Source organism: Megascapheus bottae, chromosome 5, assembly GCF_031878675.1.
Source record: "Megascapheus bottae isolate mThoBot1 chromosome 5, mThoBot2.hap1, whole genome shotgun sequence".
In the NCBI taxonomy this organism is placed as follows: Eukaryota; Metazoa; Chordata; class Mammalia; order Rodentia; family Geomyidae; genus Megascapheus; species Megascapheus bottae.
The window spans coordinates 2,022,563-2,039,571 of NC_143513.1; the positions used below are offsets into that span (position 1 = coordinate 2,022,563).

Here is a 17,009-nt window from a genome sequence, read left to right on the forward strand (position 1 = left end):
AGCACGTTATTCAGGTGCTTTCCCAATGCACCAAATGAGCTCTGCGTAGGATCTGCAGGTAGCGCTGGGAATCTTCCCAGTCCTGGGCTTTGTGAGTTGTCTTGGATAGCTCTGCAAGGGACCAGGGCCCAGAAGCCTGACCGGGTCTCCAGGGGTTTTTTCTTCCTGCATTTATCTGCTTCCCTTTTCCCAGAGAACAGACACACATCTGTTCTGTGTAACCCTGTGGGGCTGGGAAGGCTGCTCTAAGGAAAAATGGAGAAAAGTCTGTCAGGGAGACAAGGCCTGCACTGTGGGCACTGTGAGAGCCAGCCACACATCCCAACATCCCAGCCCAACCTCCACAAGCATGCTATTCCCACCCCCACCGAGGCCACCTCAAACACCCTGTTGCAGGTTTTGCTCCAGATAAAAGGAGGAAAACCTTTGTGTGTAGGAGGCTTGTTTTTTTTTTTTCTTTTGCCAGTCCTGGGCCTTGAACTCAGGGCCTGAGCACTGTCCTTGGGCTTTCTCAAGGCTAGAGCTCTACCACTTGAGCCACAGCACCCATTTCTGGGTTTTTTCTATGTATGTGCTACTGAGGAATTGAACCCCGGTCTTCGTGCATGCAAGGCAAGCACTCTACCACTAGGCCAAACTCACAACCCCTAGGGTGTTTTCTTGTACCATAAGAATATTCTATCCTTTCCGTTACTTCCTTATGAGAGTTGAGACTTCAGAGGGACAGTTACTAATAAGGAGAAAGAAAAAAACCATGATTATTTTTAATGGTAAAAACTTTATTTACTTTTATAAATACATTGCAAGACAAACCTTTTCAAAAATACTTTCCCCCCAAAAAATTTTTTTAAAAAAATAAAAGGAAAGCTCATAATAGGTAGGCAGGATGTCTTGAGACCTCTTTTTGTTCTTAAGGAGAGCTCTCTGCAGTATGGGACAGGACAGTTTCCACACACCCAATACTGCCTTGGGTTTGGCTGGGGGGCAGCCCAGCCTCGGGACTAAGTACTCACTCTTGATCACCCACCAGAGTTCTGCCATCTAGTATCTATCCCTAACACTCTATCTAGGATTTTCTAGTATGGATCCTATTGGGCTATGCTGTATACAATGTTAACAATTAAGAACATATCTCTCTTTGCATATATGTGTGAATTATAAAGTATACGTGAGTCTCCCAAGTTCAACAAACACAAGTTATTCTCTATGTGTTCCCAGTGTCCTTAAGAGGCTCTCTCAACAAGTCATTCATCTTTCCTGGTTCGATAACATTAAAAATAATTTTTTTTGTGATGTCAAGAAGGATAAAGATGAGGGGTGAAAATAGCTTTTGCCTTTAAAGAGTTTATTATCACCAATCCCAAACCTGGGAATTGAATGAGAACACATTATTATTATTATTATTTTGCTGTCTCCAGAACGATCACACCATTACTGTGAGGCGCGCTCTCAGCCTCCCCCTGCCCTGCTGGACCACAGTACAGGCCACCCCGGGCCTTCCCCTGGGCTCCAGCCCTAAAAAGCTGCCTGAAGGAGGGAGGTCAGAAAGATCTGCCTTTACAGGTTTTCCAGAATGTGCTAAACTTTCTTGGTCAGTTAAGAGTCCACCTCCATCTTTCCAATATTTCCAAGCAGATGGAGTCACTTGCAGATAATGAAGTTTAGTGGCCGTGTGGCCCGGTCACTCAGGTAACTGGAGTTTCTGGTTTTCCTCTTCTCCTCCATGAGTTGAGTGGGGTGGGGAGAAGTGAGGAGTTGTGTTTTCAATTCAGCCACTTGAGCGAAGACGGTAAAGGGTCAGTGGAGAAGATTCTAGAAGGGGATCAAGTCTGCTGCTTGGGCAGAGTTATCAAGTTATTTTTACAGAAAACAACAGAAAAATTCAATGTATTTTTTTTTCAGACTACTGGAAAGTGGAAAGATGCTCAAATTTGCCATTTAAAGGAACAATAGACATTTCGAAGATCTCTGTCTAAACTTTGGTTTTCTTAAAAAAAACAAACAAAATTAAAAAACAACAGTTCACCACAAAAAGAAATATAAGTTCAGGCTATAGCCAGGTGCTGTTCTGTCCGTGGCAGTCTTTTGTGCAAAGTAAGGCGTATTGGAGCTCCACTTTAACTAAAAAAAGAAAGAAATATAGGAAAATAAGAACTGACTCCCTAAAAACAAAGGACTCAAATCTTTCTCCTGGACAAATAGGCGGAGGTCCTAGGAAAGTGGGGGTACACAGAAGACTTGGGATTCAGTCTACCTTAAATTCTTTTCTCAGCTTTGTAGGGAGAATTACAGAATTAGAAATACTTTTTGTTTTTTGTGCCAACACTCAGGGCCTAGGTGTTATCCCTTAGCATATTTACTCAAGGCCAACTCTCTATCACTTGATCCACAGTTCCACTTTCAGCTTTTGTGTGGTTTATTAGAGGTAAAAGTCTCAGACTTTCCTGCCAGGTTGGTTTCTAAGCTTGATCCTCAGATCTCAGCCTCCTGAGTAACAGTGATTACAGGTGTGAGCCACCAGTAGCCAGCCATTAAAACTTTCTTACTAGGATTAATTTAATCTTAGGAGGATGAAAGAAAATATATTTATTCTTTCCTCACCAATAACTCATTTCTTATAAGAAAAAAACAATATTGATTATGACAGTGCTCAAAAAATGATGGTTTAGAATTTGTTTTGCATGAGATTTTAATATTCTTTCTTAAAAGAATATTAGCCAGAAACAAACCCAATATTCATCGCTTATGTAACAGAAAAACAACAAAAAAAGCGACATCTTTTATTTTAGAAGTCAGGGCTTCAGTGAGTTCTTGAAGAGGAATGAAAAAATTTCCCAAGGAAATTGAAATGAACTTGAGGACTTCCCATAGGACCAGCTTTACTCTGGAGGCCTAGGGCAGGGCACAGGTATGCAAAGGTCTCCTGGCTTAATTCCATAGGAATCCAGTGTAGCTGCTTGGGGGTCACTTGGCGGCAGATTCTGAGCTGGCTGGGTTGGGGCGGGGGGAGGTGGTCTCCTTTTCAGGTCAGCTGTCTAAAGGATAAATCTCCTCTATTTTCCACATTCTTCTTTGGGTCTGGCTGCATCTCCTGGGTCAGTGACTCAGGAGAGGAGCCAGTTGGCCATGCTGGCCCTGGGTGAGCCTACCTGTCCCCTCTATCTGTCTCCTCCCCATCAGCCCCTGGGAAGGCAGGCAGGCCACTAGAGCTCATGCTCATGCCAGTTCCCACCCTGGCTCACCGGTGCAGTGGGGTTTACTGGCTCTGCAGGCCCAGGCAGTGCACGTCATCTTTACCCTTGCTGTCGAGGCCCGGAAGGGGCTGCCCGTACTTGTCCACGCACCAGCAGAAGCCCCGCTTTCTGCCTTTGGAAGGGCGGCACTAAAAGATAGAAAAAGAGCATTGATTTGGACCCGGGGGCCTGTGGATTGGTGCAAGGCTCGATTTCTCCTCCGAGTCACTGGTGATACAGGGAGAGGAAGCAAACACCTGAGCACCACGTACCTGCTTCTTCTTGTAAAACCCCTTCTTGTCACAGTTGGGGATGTGCACGCCTCTGGGGCTCAGCACATTGAGGAACTTCAGGTGATTCAGTGTGTCCTCCATCTCTCTGCGGCAGGGACCCTGTATATCAACAGGGGACACAGTTATTGCTTAAAGAAAACCCTGACAATCTTACAATGCTCTCAGACCATCCTGAGAGATCTACCATGTTTTTCCTGTACCTCTTTTGCCTGAGCTACCAAGACAACCAAAGGACTGCGTTAGCCACTGCTCCTCATCAAATCCCTACTGGGATTTGAACTCAGTATCTAGTTACTGCCCTTTAGCTTTTCTTTTGCTCCAAGTTAGCACTCTATCACTTGAGCCACACCTCTACTTAACAGCTTCTGGCTGCTTAGTTGGAAATAAGAGTCTGACAAACTTTTCTGCTCAGGCTGCCCTTTGAACCTCAGTCCTCACATCTCAGCCTCTGGAATAGCTAGGATTACACATGTGAGCCACTGCCACCTGGCTTTACAATTAAGTGGAAGCGTTCTTACATATTCCGTCTCCCGCTTGGACTCGGAGGAGAAGTTCTGGGTGTCTGTGCTCTGGGATTCGTAGTCAACTTTGTAGCGCTGGCTGTCCTTGGCATGACCTTTCTTGATGGCATCCAACTTTGCATGGACGGGATGGAACTTGGAGTCTGTCACCCGGTGTGTGCTGGGTGCAGCGTGGCTGTCCATACTCCCTGTGCCACGGTCCTCATCCGACTCACTAGCATTTCCTAGAAAAGCACAGGTGACACACAGGTGACCTTGGCTGACCTTGAACTGGCATTCTCTAGTGCTACTCATTCCATGATTGCTTTACCTTTCTCCCACCAGTCAGCAGTCTGAGGAAGGAAGTTAGTGTATAAGCCAATTTGTACCTAGACACCAGCGGCCCATCCCTATGTCATCCTCAGGCGGCTAAGATCTGAGGATCATGGTTTGAAGCCAGCCTTGAGCCACTGGAAGTGGAGCTATGGTTCAAATAGTACAGTGCCAGCCTTGAGGAAAAAAGTTGAGGGACTGCATGCATCTCGCCAGGCCCTAAGTAAGTTCAAGTCCCAGTGTGGGCATAAAAAAATTAAAGAGGAAGCACATGTTTAGCAGATGCCCCTTAAAGCAGAGGGGAGGGTGGCAATGCCGTCTGCAACCAGCAGGTGGCAGATGTGTACCACGGAAGGCAACTGCAGAATTGGCTAGAAATTTCCCAGGCCACTCCAACTGCACCCTGCCCCTGTTCCTGAGGTCAGTGGCCACCCTGGATTTGGGAAAAGAAAAAGAATATTTCTCACTTGAAGAGTACTGGGGTGGTGGCTGAAGGTGTCTGAGCATGAATCTGGTCTCTAACATTCTAACCTTTGTCTGGAGCACTGTCCTCCACCACCCGTGGCCAGCTCTTGGTGAGCTCAGGTCTGACTGATGGGCTCAGCATTCAACTGTGAAGATGCCCCCAAGCTTCCCAATATTGCAAGGCTTCAGTGCCAGCCTGGAGTAAGGCTCTTACTAACTCCCTTCAGTGAGGGCGCCAAGGCTCCTCCATCTGGGTCTGATTCTGTTACCCACTGGTGTGAAACACAAGGCTCTGGTTGAACTCTCTCTTGCCTTCGCAGACACGCCTGGCGTGGCATTCTGCCCACAGGAAAGCAGCCAAGGCTTCTGGCTCTTTGGCTGAGAGCCAGCAAATGCCTGACTCCCCGAAAGCTTCCAGAGGCTGCAAATTGCTCTCTCCTGGAAGCCTCTTACCAGTGGAGATTTGGGAGGGTGGGGGAGGGAAGCTGCTATTCTCTAAGTCCCAGTCCCTTCACCTGCAAAGTTCCCAAAGGCGTTTGGTGCCTCAGGGAAGCCAAATTCCCACTGAATAAACCAGCTTGGTTTCAGTCACCCTTAATCTTAGCTCCCCCCTCCTACTTTTTTTTTTTTCTTTTCTTTCAAGGAAGCACTTGCTGGACCAACAGACCAGAAGCTGAGAATATGTAAATAAACATATTTGCATTTCGTTTTCAAGAATCTTGAGTCATTTCTTAACCTTTCCAGTTTTCTTCCTCAGACTGCTGGCTTGGTGGGAGAAAGGAAAAGTTTTATTTCAGCAACAGAGGATTCTTACTATGTCCTGTCCTCATTTTTTTTCCCTAGCCTTATTATTCTTTTTCTAGAAGTCACTTGGATTGTCTGATCAGCTTATAAGATTCCCACTTCATATTTACACTGCACAGCCTTTACGATTATGAGGATTATTAAATCCTAACTAGAATGGCAATGAGTGTTTCTAAGATCCGTTTTTGAAGATCTCCGCCCCCCACCCCCGCGTGCAAATGGAGCCATAGCCAGCAACACTTCCCTATCAGAGCAAAGTCGGTGAAACAACTGGAACCTAGGCTTTCCCCGACGTCTGTGTGTCTCAGGGACGAATCAAGCTAGCAGGCGGGGCTGGGCGGCGTGGGTGTAAAGGGGCTGCACTGCCCCGCGGGATCGGGGGTCTGGGCCTCGCCGGCACAGAGCTCAGGTGGGAGACCCTCCAAGCCTTCAGCTGTGCAGGCCTCAACTTCCTTCACAGAACCACGCCAAACTGACTAAGAAGGCTTGAAACTTGCACAAGTCCCTTAAAAAAAAAAACAAAAACCCTCTTTTTTTTTTTTTCTTAAAGGGAACCACGCGATGTTCTCAAACAAGCTTTGCGTCTCAACCCACGAGAGGTAACTTTGGACAGATTCCAGCTCCTCCGGGTCATTAAAGCCCGCTCTGTCTTCACTGGCCCAATCAGCCGGGCGTCCGGGTCCCCGTGGGCGGCGCGGGGCGCGGGGCGCAGGACGCCGGTGGGCGCAGGACGCCGGTGGGCGAGGCCCGCGGCGTCGCAGCACCCAGGGGCCTCGAGAAAAGGCCCCGCTTTGAAACGACTAAATGCCCAGATCCCAGCTCACTCGTCGGTGGGCACACAAGCCTTGCTTGGCAAAGGAAGAGCCAGGCAAAAGGTTGGGGTTCCTCCCGCCGCCCCCGCCCCGGGACAAACCAGAGCATCTACCAAAGCAGGGACCCCGCCCCAGATCCCACCCCTGTGGGACGCACGCACTGCGCCCCGCGCCGGGCGAGGACGAGGTGGCCGATCAGCGGCAGCCCACCGACGGCGCTCCGCAGTGTACCTGCCCGCCGCGCCCAGGGCCAATCGGACGTCGCCTTTCCAAGCCCGACGCCCGCCCCGCCCCGCCTCGCCCAGCGGGCCGGGCCTCGCGCATGGCTCACCTGGGGCGGAGGGCGCCGGCAGCAGGTAGGCGCGCAGGCGGCCGGCGGCGCTGGAGTTGACGCAGAAGCCGCGGCCGTCCAGCAGCGCCTGCAGCGGGCGCGGCTCGCCCGACGGCGCCTGGCAGCTGAGGCCCGAGCCGCAGCGCTCGGTGTAGACGCCGCAGGGCTGGCCCTCGCGCAGCGCGCACGTCAGGCAGCAGCCGCAGCCCGGCTCGCGCACCAGCTCGGCGCACGCGGGCGCGGCGGGCGGCGGCGCGCACTGGGCCAGCGCGCTCGCGTCGCAGGGCTCGCAGCGCACCACGGGGCCCGCGCCCACCGCGCCCGCGCCCGCCCGCGCCCCCGGCGGCCCGCGCAGCAGAGCCAGCGCGGCGAGCAGAGCTGCCCAGAGCGCGGGGCGCGCTCGATGCATGGTGCCCGCCGCAGAGGCCGACTGGAGCACGCGGTTACCGGGTCAAGGCGCGCGGCGGGCGGCTGCGGGATCGGGAGCGCGACGGCTAAGACTCGGCACGCAGCGGCCCAGCTCGCGTCTGGGTAGCCACCGGCGCGCCGGCCGCTATATAGAAGCCGGGATGGCCGAGGACACGCCCCGGAACGGCACGCCCGAGGGGGGGCGGCGCAGGCACGGCCACGGGGGCCGGCGCCTCGCCCGGGGAAGCGGGCGCCGGGCGCGGGGGCGCGCGTCACGCGGCTCGCCGGGACACCTGCCTCCCCGGTGCCCGTGCGCCTCCCGCGGCCACTCCCCCCGCACATCACCCCCACCCCCACCCCCGGTTACTCTGGCACCCCGGTGTCCCCTGTAGATGTCTCTGATTTTCCCGGATCACTTCTAGCCAGCTTGGCGCCCCGGATCTCCCGGCCGCGACCTCCCTTCCCCCTCCTGGCGAGCGCGGTTCCCCGTTGAATCGTCAGGCGCCAGCCTTCCATTTGTGTGTAATTTGCAGAGCTCTCTGAATTGCAGTCCCCCCGGAGGGCGCATAGTGGGGACATTTCTGCATGAGAATTCCCGATTCACCTTGGAGTCTCTGCGGGGCCCGGGCGCCGCAGGGTTTCCTCGGCGCCCGCGGAGCCATTTAGCCGGCGCTGCGGCCGAGGCTGGCCGGGCGGGGCGCACGTGGCGGCGTCCGCGGCCCTCGCGGCCCGCTCCCACGCGGCGGCCCCCTGCGAGCCGGGCTGGCGGAGAACCCGTGCTTAGGCTGGACGTTATCCTAATCACATTGCAGAGGTAGACCGAAGTGGGCGCTTGGCCGAAGAAGCACGGCTAAGGAGCGAGTCCTCCCTCAGCCCGGCCATCTCCAGTTACTTCGTTGGAAGGATTTTTCGTGTTCCTGCACCGGATCCTCACCGGTGCGTTCAAGTGCAGATCGCCCACCTGTGCGGCGGCCCCGGGGACCCTGCGTCCTCACGACGGCCGGTGTGTCCGCGCCGGTGCCCGCGGTGGCCGCCAGAGGCCGCCAGCGGACCAGGTTTGGGCTGGGATGCGTGGCGGCTCCTGGGCTCTGTGGACCGCCGGGACGGACGGGGGAGAGGCTTCCCCCGCTATTTGACTGACTCACAAGGTGGATGTTTGGGTCCCAAGCAGTTCGCCACAGAATAGTCCCTCCACAACATAATGTTTCCCAGTGATTTGTCTTGTCTCTTCCTCTCCTGCATTGATCTCCCTTTATAAATATATACCTTCCTCTTAGGATGGAAAGGAACCCTTGGGCCTTTAAAAGGCTTAGCAAGAGGGACAGTGAAAGGCCCAGGCAAGCAGTCCAGGAAAACACTAAGCATTACCATACAGAATACACAGATGCCCAGAACTGAGGTTCGGATGGCTGGGCTGGCATGAGAAGCCGGCCAAGTTCTATGCACCTGTGCAAAAACCCAAACTGGCCTTTGATGGCAGACTCAAGAAATTGCATTGTCTTGAACTCTTGTGTCCCTGAAGTTTCACAACTTCTGTTTCTTGCCTCTGACCCCTTGATAGAAAGATGGCCTGGTGTGGCGGATGAGTGTGGGAATAAATGGGAATAAAGGAGAATGCTAAGTTTTGAGAGCACTCGTGAGCAGAAGACTAACGTGGAGGTTCTTGTCCTTCCTGGCCTGCTGAAGCACAGCGCTCTCGTTTTCTTACTAGGGTGCCCCTCCCCCCCAGCTCAGGCCAGGCAGCCTGAACCCTGTTTACTGTAAACTCTGCCAGACTTCTCCTGTATGTTCAATCTAAGAATAGGGTCTCTGATTTCATTGGAAAATTAAAGGAAACAAAATAAATCCCTCAGGGCTACATTTGTTCCTTAAATAACCACAGAGACCTTGACTCTGAAATTAGAGCTGTATTCTGTATCAAAAAATGATTCTTGAAATCCCTGCCCTTGTATTTAGTACAATGTTAGACACATTTAGTACACGAAGCCTTTCAGATCGCAGACCACTGTAGCCCTTTCACCCAGTGTTATCATCTGGCCAGTAGACAGGGATACTCTGAAGGAACTCCTTTCTGGAAAGGATAAAAATAAGTCTTTGCTCTTGGTTCTTGTAATGAACAAAAGAGCCCTGCCAGCCTGTTCACTGCTTGGTTTCAGAAGAAGGAGGTTGTTCTAAGCCCAACTCCTAGGGGGAGCCAGAGGGACAGGCTTCGACCCTGTGGTGTAGGGACAAGCCTCAGGCTGAATAAAGCCACGACACTGTAACTTTCAAAGGAGATATATTCCTAGAACTGTGTTTTCTATAGGCTGTCATCACCTGTAACAGGAAACCTTGCAACAACTGGGTAAATCTGCGTCACTGACATGAGAATTATGTTGCAATATTTTATTTCATTTTTAAAAAGATTTTATTAACATTGATTTTTACATCATATTTCAACTGTCATGTTTAACAAACAAGTATGCAGGGAACATTTCCCCCTGCCCCCCTCATAATTGATAATTGTGTCCAGAGGAATTGGAGATGGGATAAATCTTAATTTAGGGACATACTAAATCAATTCTGCCAGATTTTTAATTGATCTGCTATTTGTGGTTATGGACATACAATGTTCATGGGAAAGGCATTTTTCCTGTCTTTGATGGTACTTGACATACAATTGATAACAATTGTGAAATCATATAGAACCATCAGGATAGCAGGAAACTTGAGCATCTCTCTGCTTAACAAAACCCTGTCGACCTAATTATATTTAGCGATTCCCCTGGCCGCAAGCTTGCCTTGCCCAGTAGACACAAAGCCCTTATTTCTTCCAGTCTGCCTCTTGTCCCTCCCCTCCCCCCACTTCAGGCCCTTAGGCCTCTGCCAGCAAGCACCATCTCCAGATGTGTCCAGAGGTGTGGATCACCAGAGAGCTCCACTGGGTCAGAAAGGCCCAAATACCTAGAGACAAATGATATTGGGGGCCCAATTTCCAGGACTGTGTTACCCAGTCTAAAGCTGGCACGTTTTCTCCAGAGCAACCTTCCCGCCCTCAGAGGTGGCTGGCTCCCAGAGTTCCCTATTCCAGGCTTCCAGGGCCACAGCTGCTAACTGCCTTGCAAAGGATTGTTACCCTCAACTCATCATGGAGTGCTTCCAGGCACAGGGGCTTACAGGCTGGCTGGAGAGTCACCAGAGACCCAGCTGTGGTTGGCAGTGAACAGGGGAGGCTGAGGGGCTGCCAGGTGGGGTCTGCAGAGCCAGCCTGCCTGCTCTTGTGTTAAGGAAAAGCCCCTGGAAGGGGGAACGGTGGCCTTGGAGTTGAGGTTCACAGGACATGGAAGACGCCAGCTGAGGGGGGACAGGAGGTAGGGCAGGAGCCTGGGCAGCCCAGGAGAGTTGTTCTGTGTGCCTGAAGGATGAGTTGGCCTAGAAGGTGCTGGCACTGGCATTGGTGAGTGATAGACTAGAAAAGGGCCTGGGCGTGTTCTGAAGGGAACAGAAGCCTTCCTAGGATGGCTTCCTCGGAGAGGCTCCTGCTCAGCTCAACAATGGGCCCAGCTTTCTCACCCCCTCCCCCAAAGTGCTGCTGTTTTTGCCCTGAGCAGCCACACCTGTGCCCCATGGGCCAGTCATTTACACAGGAAGAGCAGATCTTCCAGCCCAGGCCATTGAGTCTCAGAGCAATGCCTGCCTCTGGGTCACATCTAGCTGTTAGTCAAGATCAAAACTTCAGCAACAATGGGAGAGGCTGGGGCCTTGGGGCCAAGTAGACCTGAATTCTTCTCACCTGTCTGCTCAATTCTCAGCTTTCTGACACAAAGCAGGGCCCCACCTCTTGATTCCAGGGCTAAGAAGTGATCTCTACTCGGAACTCAGAGTATGTAAAGAAGGGTTCTCTCTGACACATTGTTGCCTGCTGTGTGCCAAGCCGTAGTTCATTACTTCCTTACCTGAACAAATCTTAAATGAGATGGTTTTAGTCTCAATTGGACCCAGCATAGAACCACATGCCTTCCCATGCTGTGTTTCTCAGCTCAGGCTCAGTGTATTTAAGTTGGTGCCCCATGGGTGGGCAGCGGGGGAATCCTGATGCTCATCTTGCGTACAGTTGGCCTTTTTCTTAGCAGTGGGGTCTAAGAAAGAAGCTGCAGGACTTGAAGGGTCCCAGCTGCTATGTCTCTGGCACCATTTCCAACCCATGTCCTTCTCCCAGGCTATTGTAAATGGCATTGTTTTCCACTTTCCTGATTTTTTTTTCTCAACCCCTTTGTTACTGATGATTGCTAATCTGGGTGCAGATGAGATGCCATTTAAGCCTCTTGGAATATAGGCTTCTCCTGTCTCAGGAAGGCCCTGGAATGGACACTAGATATGTCTGCTTCCAGCCACCCAGGGTGTCTCTAAGCCTTTGTCCCTCATCCACCATCTCCACTTTACACCCACACCTCTATCCTTGGTCACAGTCCCTCCGTCCCTTTATCTCTGCCTATGTTGTCTCTGGTCCCAAGTCCCGGGACAGAAACTTGTCCACCTACATGCTCTTCATTCTCATATCTGTCACTTCCTCGGGGTCCTTCCTATTTGTCACCCCTTTACTCAGTTTCTGACACACTCCACCAGCTTGCCCTGCACAGAATGACATCCAGGTACTTCAGGGACTCTGAGATGCCTGCTGTCCCAGGACCACCCCGCTGCTGGGACTGGACTTTGGCTGCTCCACTTGAGGGCAGGCCTCACTCCTGGCCTCATACTGCAGCCAGCGTTCTGAGAAGCCATGTGCAAGAAGAGCTGTGATCCAAGGAGGCTGAAGTCCCCTCCCCTCGCTGTGGCTCAGAGTCTGCTGCCCCTTCAAGAGCATGCAGGGCAGGGTGGTGTGTGGGTGCTCTTTCTCCCTGACACTTTTCGGCCAGGCTGCTGTGCTCCACACGCTCCTTTCTGGATCCTTTCCTGTTTTTCCTTAAGTGATTCAAACCCCAGTACCCCATAAAAACAAACAAACAAACAAACAAAATGAAGTGAAATGCAATCATAAAATGGAATATCACACAGCAATAAACATGAGGTGAATGAGCTATACTTATATCTACTATTGTATTGGATATTTTATTTCCCCCTTTAGTTGCTTGCTTGCTTCCTTGGTTTTTTTTTTTTTTTTTCCTTTTGTCAGTACAGGGATTTGAACTCGAGCTTCAGCTCTGCTTGCTCACAGCAGGTGCTTGACCATGCGAGTCATACTTTCAGCCCTGCTTTCTGCTGGTTATTTTGGAGATGGCGTCTTGCAGACTTTTTTCCCTCCCCGGCTGGCTTCAAACTGTTCTTCTCTGGATCCCAGCCTCCAGAGGAGAATGACAGGCATGAGTCACAGGCCTGGCTTTTGAAGGCTTTTGAACATTTCTTTTTTTTTTGGTATCAAGCTGTCTTTATTATTATTTTTCTTGTTGATTTGAAGGTATTCATTGTATATGGTAGACACACTTCCTTTGTTCATGTTATGTATCTCACATAGGCTTTTTTGTTCCCCCTTGCTATGAGTACTTTTATTTATTTATTTTTATTTTTATTTAGTTTATTTTTTTGTTGGTTGTGGAACTTGAACTCTGGGCCTGAGTGCTGTCTCTGAGCTCTTCAGCTCAAGGCTATCGCCCTACCACTTGAGCCACAGTGCCACTTCTGGTTTTCTGATGGTTAATTGGAGATAAGAGTCTCATGGACTTTAGTGCCTGGGCTGGCTTTGAAGCATGATTCTCAGATCTCAGCCTCCTGAGTAGCTAGGATTACAGGCATGAGCCACCACACCCGGTTTGTGAGTACTTTCAAATCCTTAAGTATGTCCATTGGTTCTGCTCCATTTAAATACACTCCATTTATTTACAAGCTACTTCGGTATTGCTGTATTTGAAATAACTATAAAAACATTTTTCAGAATTAAGAATTATCATTGAGACTGGAGGTGTGGCTAACGTGGGAAAGCAGTGGAGTCCATGCAATTCTGCAATCACTGAAACATGAACGTAGAAAAGAAAGGAAGAAAGAAAAGAAATGAAAGACAGAGAAGGAAAAAGGAAAGGAAAGAAAATGAAGGAAAAGAAATGAAAGAAGCCGACACAGGTACAATGTTATCAACTCACTGCAGGCTATTCAGAGCCCGCCATTTTCTCATGGAGATGGCTCTTTCTGTGGCTGTCTGTAGTCCAGGTTTTTTGTTTCCTGTCCTGTAATAGTTTTTCAGCCTTTGTCCTTTACGACTTTATTTTTTAGAAAAAATATTACTGAGGTGTTTGAGGAGTGTCACCTGGGTTTGTGTGGTGTTTCCTTACGGCTGGTCTGGGATGCCAGGTGGAGGGGGCCTGTCACACAGGGGGACTACTCCCCCTTCCCCCTAGCCTTCAATAGATGTCAGGTATTACCAGACATCACAGCCTGGTGTCAACTCTGATTGTGCTGCTAAGCTTTGATCACGTGGTTAATTAAGGTGGTATCTTGCTGAGTTTATTCATGTTAACCTAGCCTTGTAAAATAAGTTGGGACACACACACACACACACACACACACACACACACACACATTTTTTCCTGTTTGGCTGTGCTCCAATTGGTGTTAAGACACATTCTAGCACGTTTGCAGAGCTATCTGAATTTGGAGAATGTTAGAAAGGTATCTTCTAATGATAAGTGTGAAGGGACTTCAGTAAAATGGAAAGGACAAGATTGGAGGATTACTTACTCCACTGATGGATAGAACTAGGAAAAGAGGAAGAAGAAAAAAAGAGGAGGAAGAAGAAGAGGAGGAGGAAGTGGAAGAAAGGAGCTGGACTCCAGTAGCTCATTCCTGTAATCCTAGCTATCCAGAAGGCTGAGGTCAAAGCCAGCCTAGGAAGACAAATCCAAGAGTCATTTTAATCTTGAGAGAGCTGTGTGAGAGCATCAGAGCTGAGAGATGGGATTCCATCCTGGGAAGTGGGGCTCCCTCAGCCTCAGTTTCCATGCCAATCACAACAAAGGCAGATTCACAATGAAGAGCATTTCAAAGTATGTCACAGCAGGAAGTTTAGCGAAGATTCATTTTAAATAAAATAGTACATAGTAGGAAGATGCAGAAAAGAAGAAACAGGAAACAAGCCACCATGCTGGTCCTTAGCTTGTTATGCTTTCTGAGCTGGGGGAATACCTGGGGTCTTGTGTCTAGCACCCCCTAATCATTAGAGATAAAATCATTACAGATAATGGTTGGGGGGGGGAGAATCACTGATCACCCAAAACACAGCCAAGAACAATGCTCCTTAGTATTTACAAAACACAGAGAGATATCTTGTGTCTGCCCCAAACACAGGGATGGTAGAATTCCAGGACTGCCTTCTTGAGGAGCCCGGAGTGCTGGAGTGCTGTGTGCTGTTTCTTCCCAGTGTGAAGAATTGTCATCTTTTTACCATTGTGGTAGGGCACACAGATGCTGACCTCACCCCCCCCCCCCTTTCTGTTTCCCAAGGATGAGGTACTGGAACAGGAGAAGCTCCTGGCTCTGTTTTTTTTGTTTATTTTTTTTCTCTTTTTGGTTGATTGTTTTTACTTACTGATTCTGTCAAATTTGTGGGTTCCACTCTTTCTGTGTTTTGTTTTGCTTTAAATTTCCCTGTGGTCTTTTAAACTTTGCCATTTTGTCCCTCTGGGGCCTGGGGACTTGATCCCTTGGGATTCTCCTGAGCTGCTCTGGGGGGGAGGGCTGAGTGGCCTGGAGAGTGCTGGTGCTTGTGGGGCAGGGGGTTAACAATTCTTCTCTTAGACCCAGAAAAAGAGAGGGTGACCTTCCCTTGAGGACAACCTGCTGTTCCTTCAGCAACTACTTAAAGTTCTTTTATGAAGATTTATCCTCAGTTCTGTCATCTATATAGTAATGTTTTCAAATTATGATGATGATGATGATGATGATGATGATGATGATGATGATGATGATGATGATCTGGGCCAGGCCTGGGGTTTGTAGTCAGGATCTTGGTGCTGTTTCTGAGTTTCTGTGCTCAAGGCTAGTACTCTACCCCTTGAGCCACAGCTCAAGAGATTTTCAACTCTTTTTTTTTTTTTTTGTCTGTCACGGGACTTGAACTCTGGGGCTTGGGCACTGTCCCTGAGCTCTTCAGCTCAAGGCTAGCACTCTACCACTTGAGCCACAGTGCCACTTCTGGTTTTCTGGCAGTTAATTGGAGATGAGAATCTCATGGACTTTCTTACCCAGGCTAGTTTTGAACCTTGATCCTCAGATCTCAGCCTCCTGAGTAGCTAGGATTACAGGCATGAGCCACTGGTGCCTGGCTTCAACTCATTTTATAATTAGGAAATAAAGAGATGTCAAGGACATGCAGTCTTCCTTTTGCCCCTGTGTGCCATGCTAGGTATTCAGCCTGAAATTACAGTCTGGACATAATCTTTGGTTTTTTTTTTTTGGTGGGGGTAGGGGGAGGTCCCACTGGTGAGGTGAGAAATGGAACACTTCACTTGATAGGCATTTATTATTTTAGCATTAGTGATGTATTACTTAACAGGTTATTAATCCATGACAAATATTTAAGAAAACAAAAGACAAAAACCTAACAAGTAGACAAATCCTATGATCCAAAGTTAATTCAAGGTCAAGAACTTAGTGTCCTTAGCAGAGGCAAAGGGGGACAGAGCCACAGAGCTTCTGTGGCCCAGAATGGCTGGGCTGGAAAACAGGGAAACCTTGAGACTGGAGATGTTTTTGTGGCCAAATCATTGTATAGCCTTTTAAAGCACATTGAGGGTGTGAGGCCTCATTAGCATATGCATAAATGTGTGTGTATATTTATACATACCTATATATTCGTTTCCCAGGGCTTCATACTCTTGCTCAACTTTTCCTCTTAAGGCTGTCACTCTACCACCTGAGCCACAGCTTCCCCTTTAGCTTTTTGCTGATAGTCTCTTGGAGGTTTCTGCCTGGGCTGGCTTTGAACCATCATCTTCAGATCTCAGCCTCCTGAGTAGCTAGGATTATAGGTGTTAGCCACTGGAACCTTGGTGGCGGCTTCTTCTTCTTCTTCCTCTTTCTCCTCCTCCTCCTCCTCCTCCTCTTCTCCTTCTCCTTCTCCTTCTCCCCCTCCCCCCCCCCTCTGCTGGTCTTGGGGCTTGAACTCAGGCCTTGGGAGCTGTGTCTGAGCTTCTTTGCTCAAGGTTAGCAGTCTACCACATGAGCCACAGCTCCACTTTCAGCTTTTTTGGTTATTGATTAGAATTAAGAGTCTCGGGGACTTTCCTTCCTGGACTGGCTTTGAATCACAATCCTCAAATCTCAGACTCCTGAGTGGCTAGAATTACAAGCGTGAGCCAACAGTGTCTGGAATTTTCCCTTTTGAAAATTTCTTTCTTTCCTTACTTTTTTTAGAGGCCATATGAAAGGTGTACTATAAAATCATTTTTTCAAGACAGATGACATGAATATTAAGTTTTAGCTGTTTTTTTCTGGTATGTGCCTTTAAATTAGAATTCATTTCCTGCTAAGTGTTGTTTTAAATTTTTTACTTTTTTTTTTTGTTTTGCCAGTCCTGGGCTTGAGCTCAGGGACTGAACACTGTCCTTGGATTTTTTTCAAGGCTAGAACTCTACCACTTGAGCCTCAGTACCACTTCCAGCTTTTTTCTGTGTATGTGGTACCAAGGAAGCAAACCTGGGTCTTCCTGCATGCTAGGCAAGCACTCTACCACTAGGCCAAACTCCTGGCCCTTTACTCAAGTTTTGATAATGGTGTTTTCTTTGTAATCCTTTTCAGAAACATTTCCTACTGCTGGTCTGTTTCCTTCTTGTATCCTCTTTGTATTAAGGAGTGGTTTATTC

The 17,009-nt window shown here is 49.3% G+C and overlaps 1 protein-coding gene across 1 annotated transcript; it reads right to left on the reverse strand.

Annotated features, from left to right (window-relative positions):
• Nucleotides 1-758: 758 nt before the first annotated feature.
• On the reverse strand, nucleotides 759-7,247 carry Igfbp3 (insulin like growth factor binding protein 3). Its single transcript, XM_090332529.1, has 5 exons — nucleotides 6,772-7,247; nucleotides 4,045-4,271; nucleotides 3,506-3,625; nucleotides 3,243-3,382; nucleotides 759-2,121 (listed from the first exon to the last, which is right to left on the reverse strand). Exons 1-4 carry the CDS (start codon nucleotides 7,178-7,180, stop codon nucleotides 3,257-3,259), a joined length of 882 nt encoding a protein of 293 aa, XP_090188655.1. The 5' UTR covers nucleotides 7,181-7,247; the 3' UTR covers nucleotides 759-2,121; nucleotides 3,243-3,256.
• Between the last annotated feature and the right edge of the window lie 9,762 nt (nucleotides 7,248-17,009).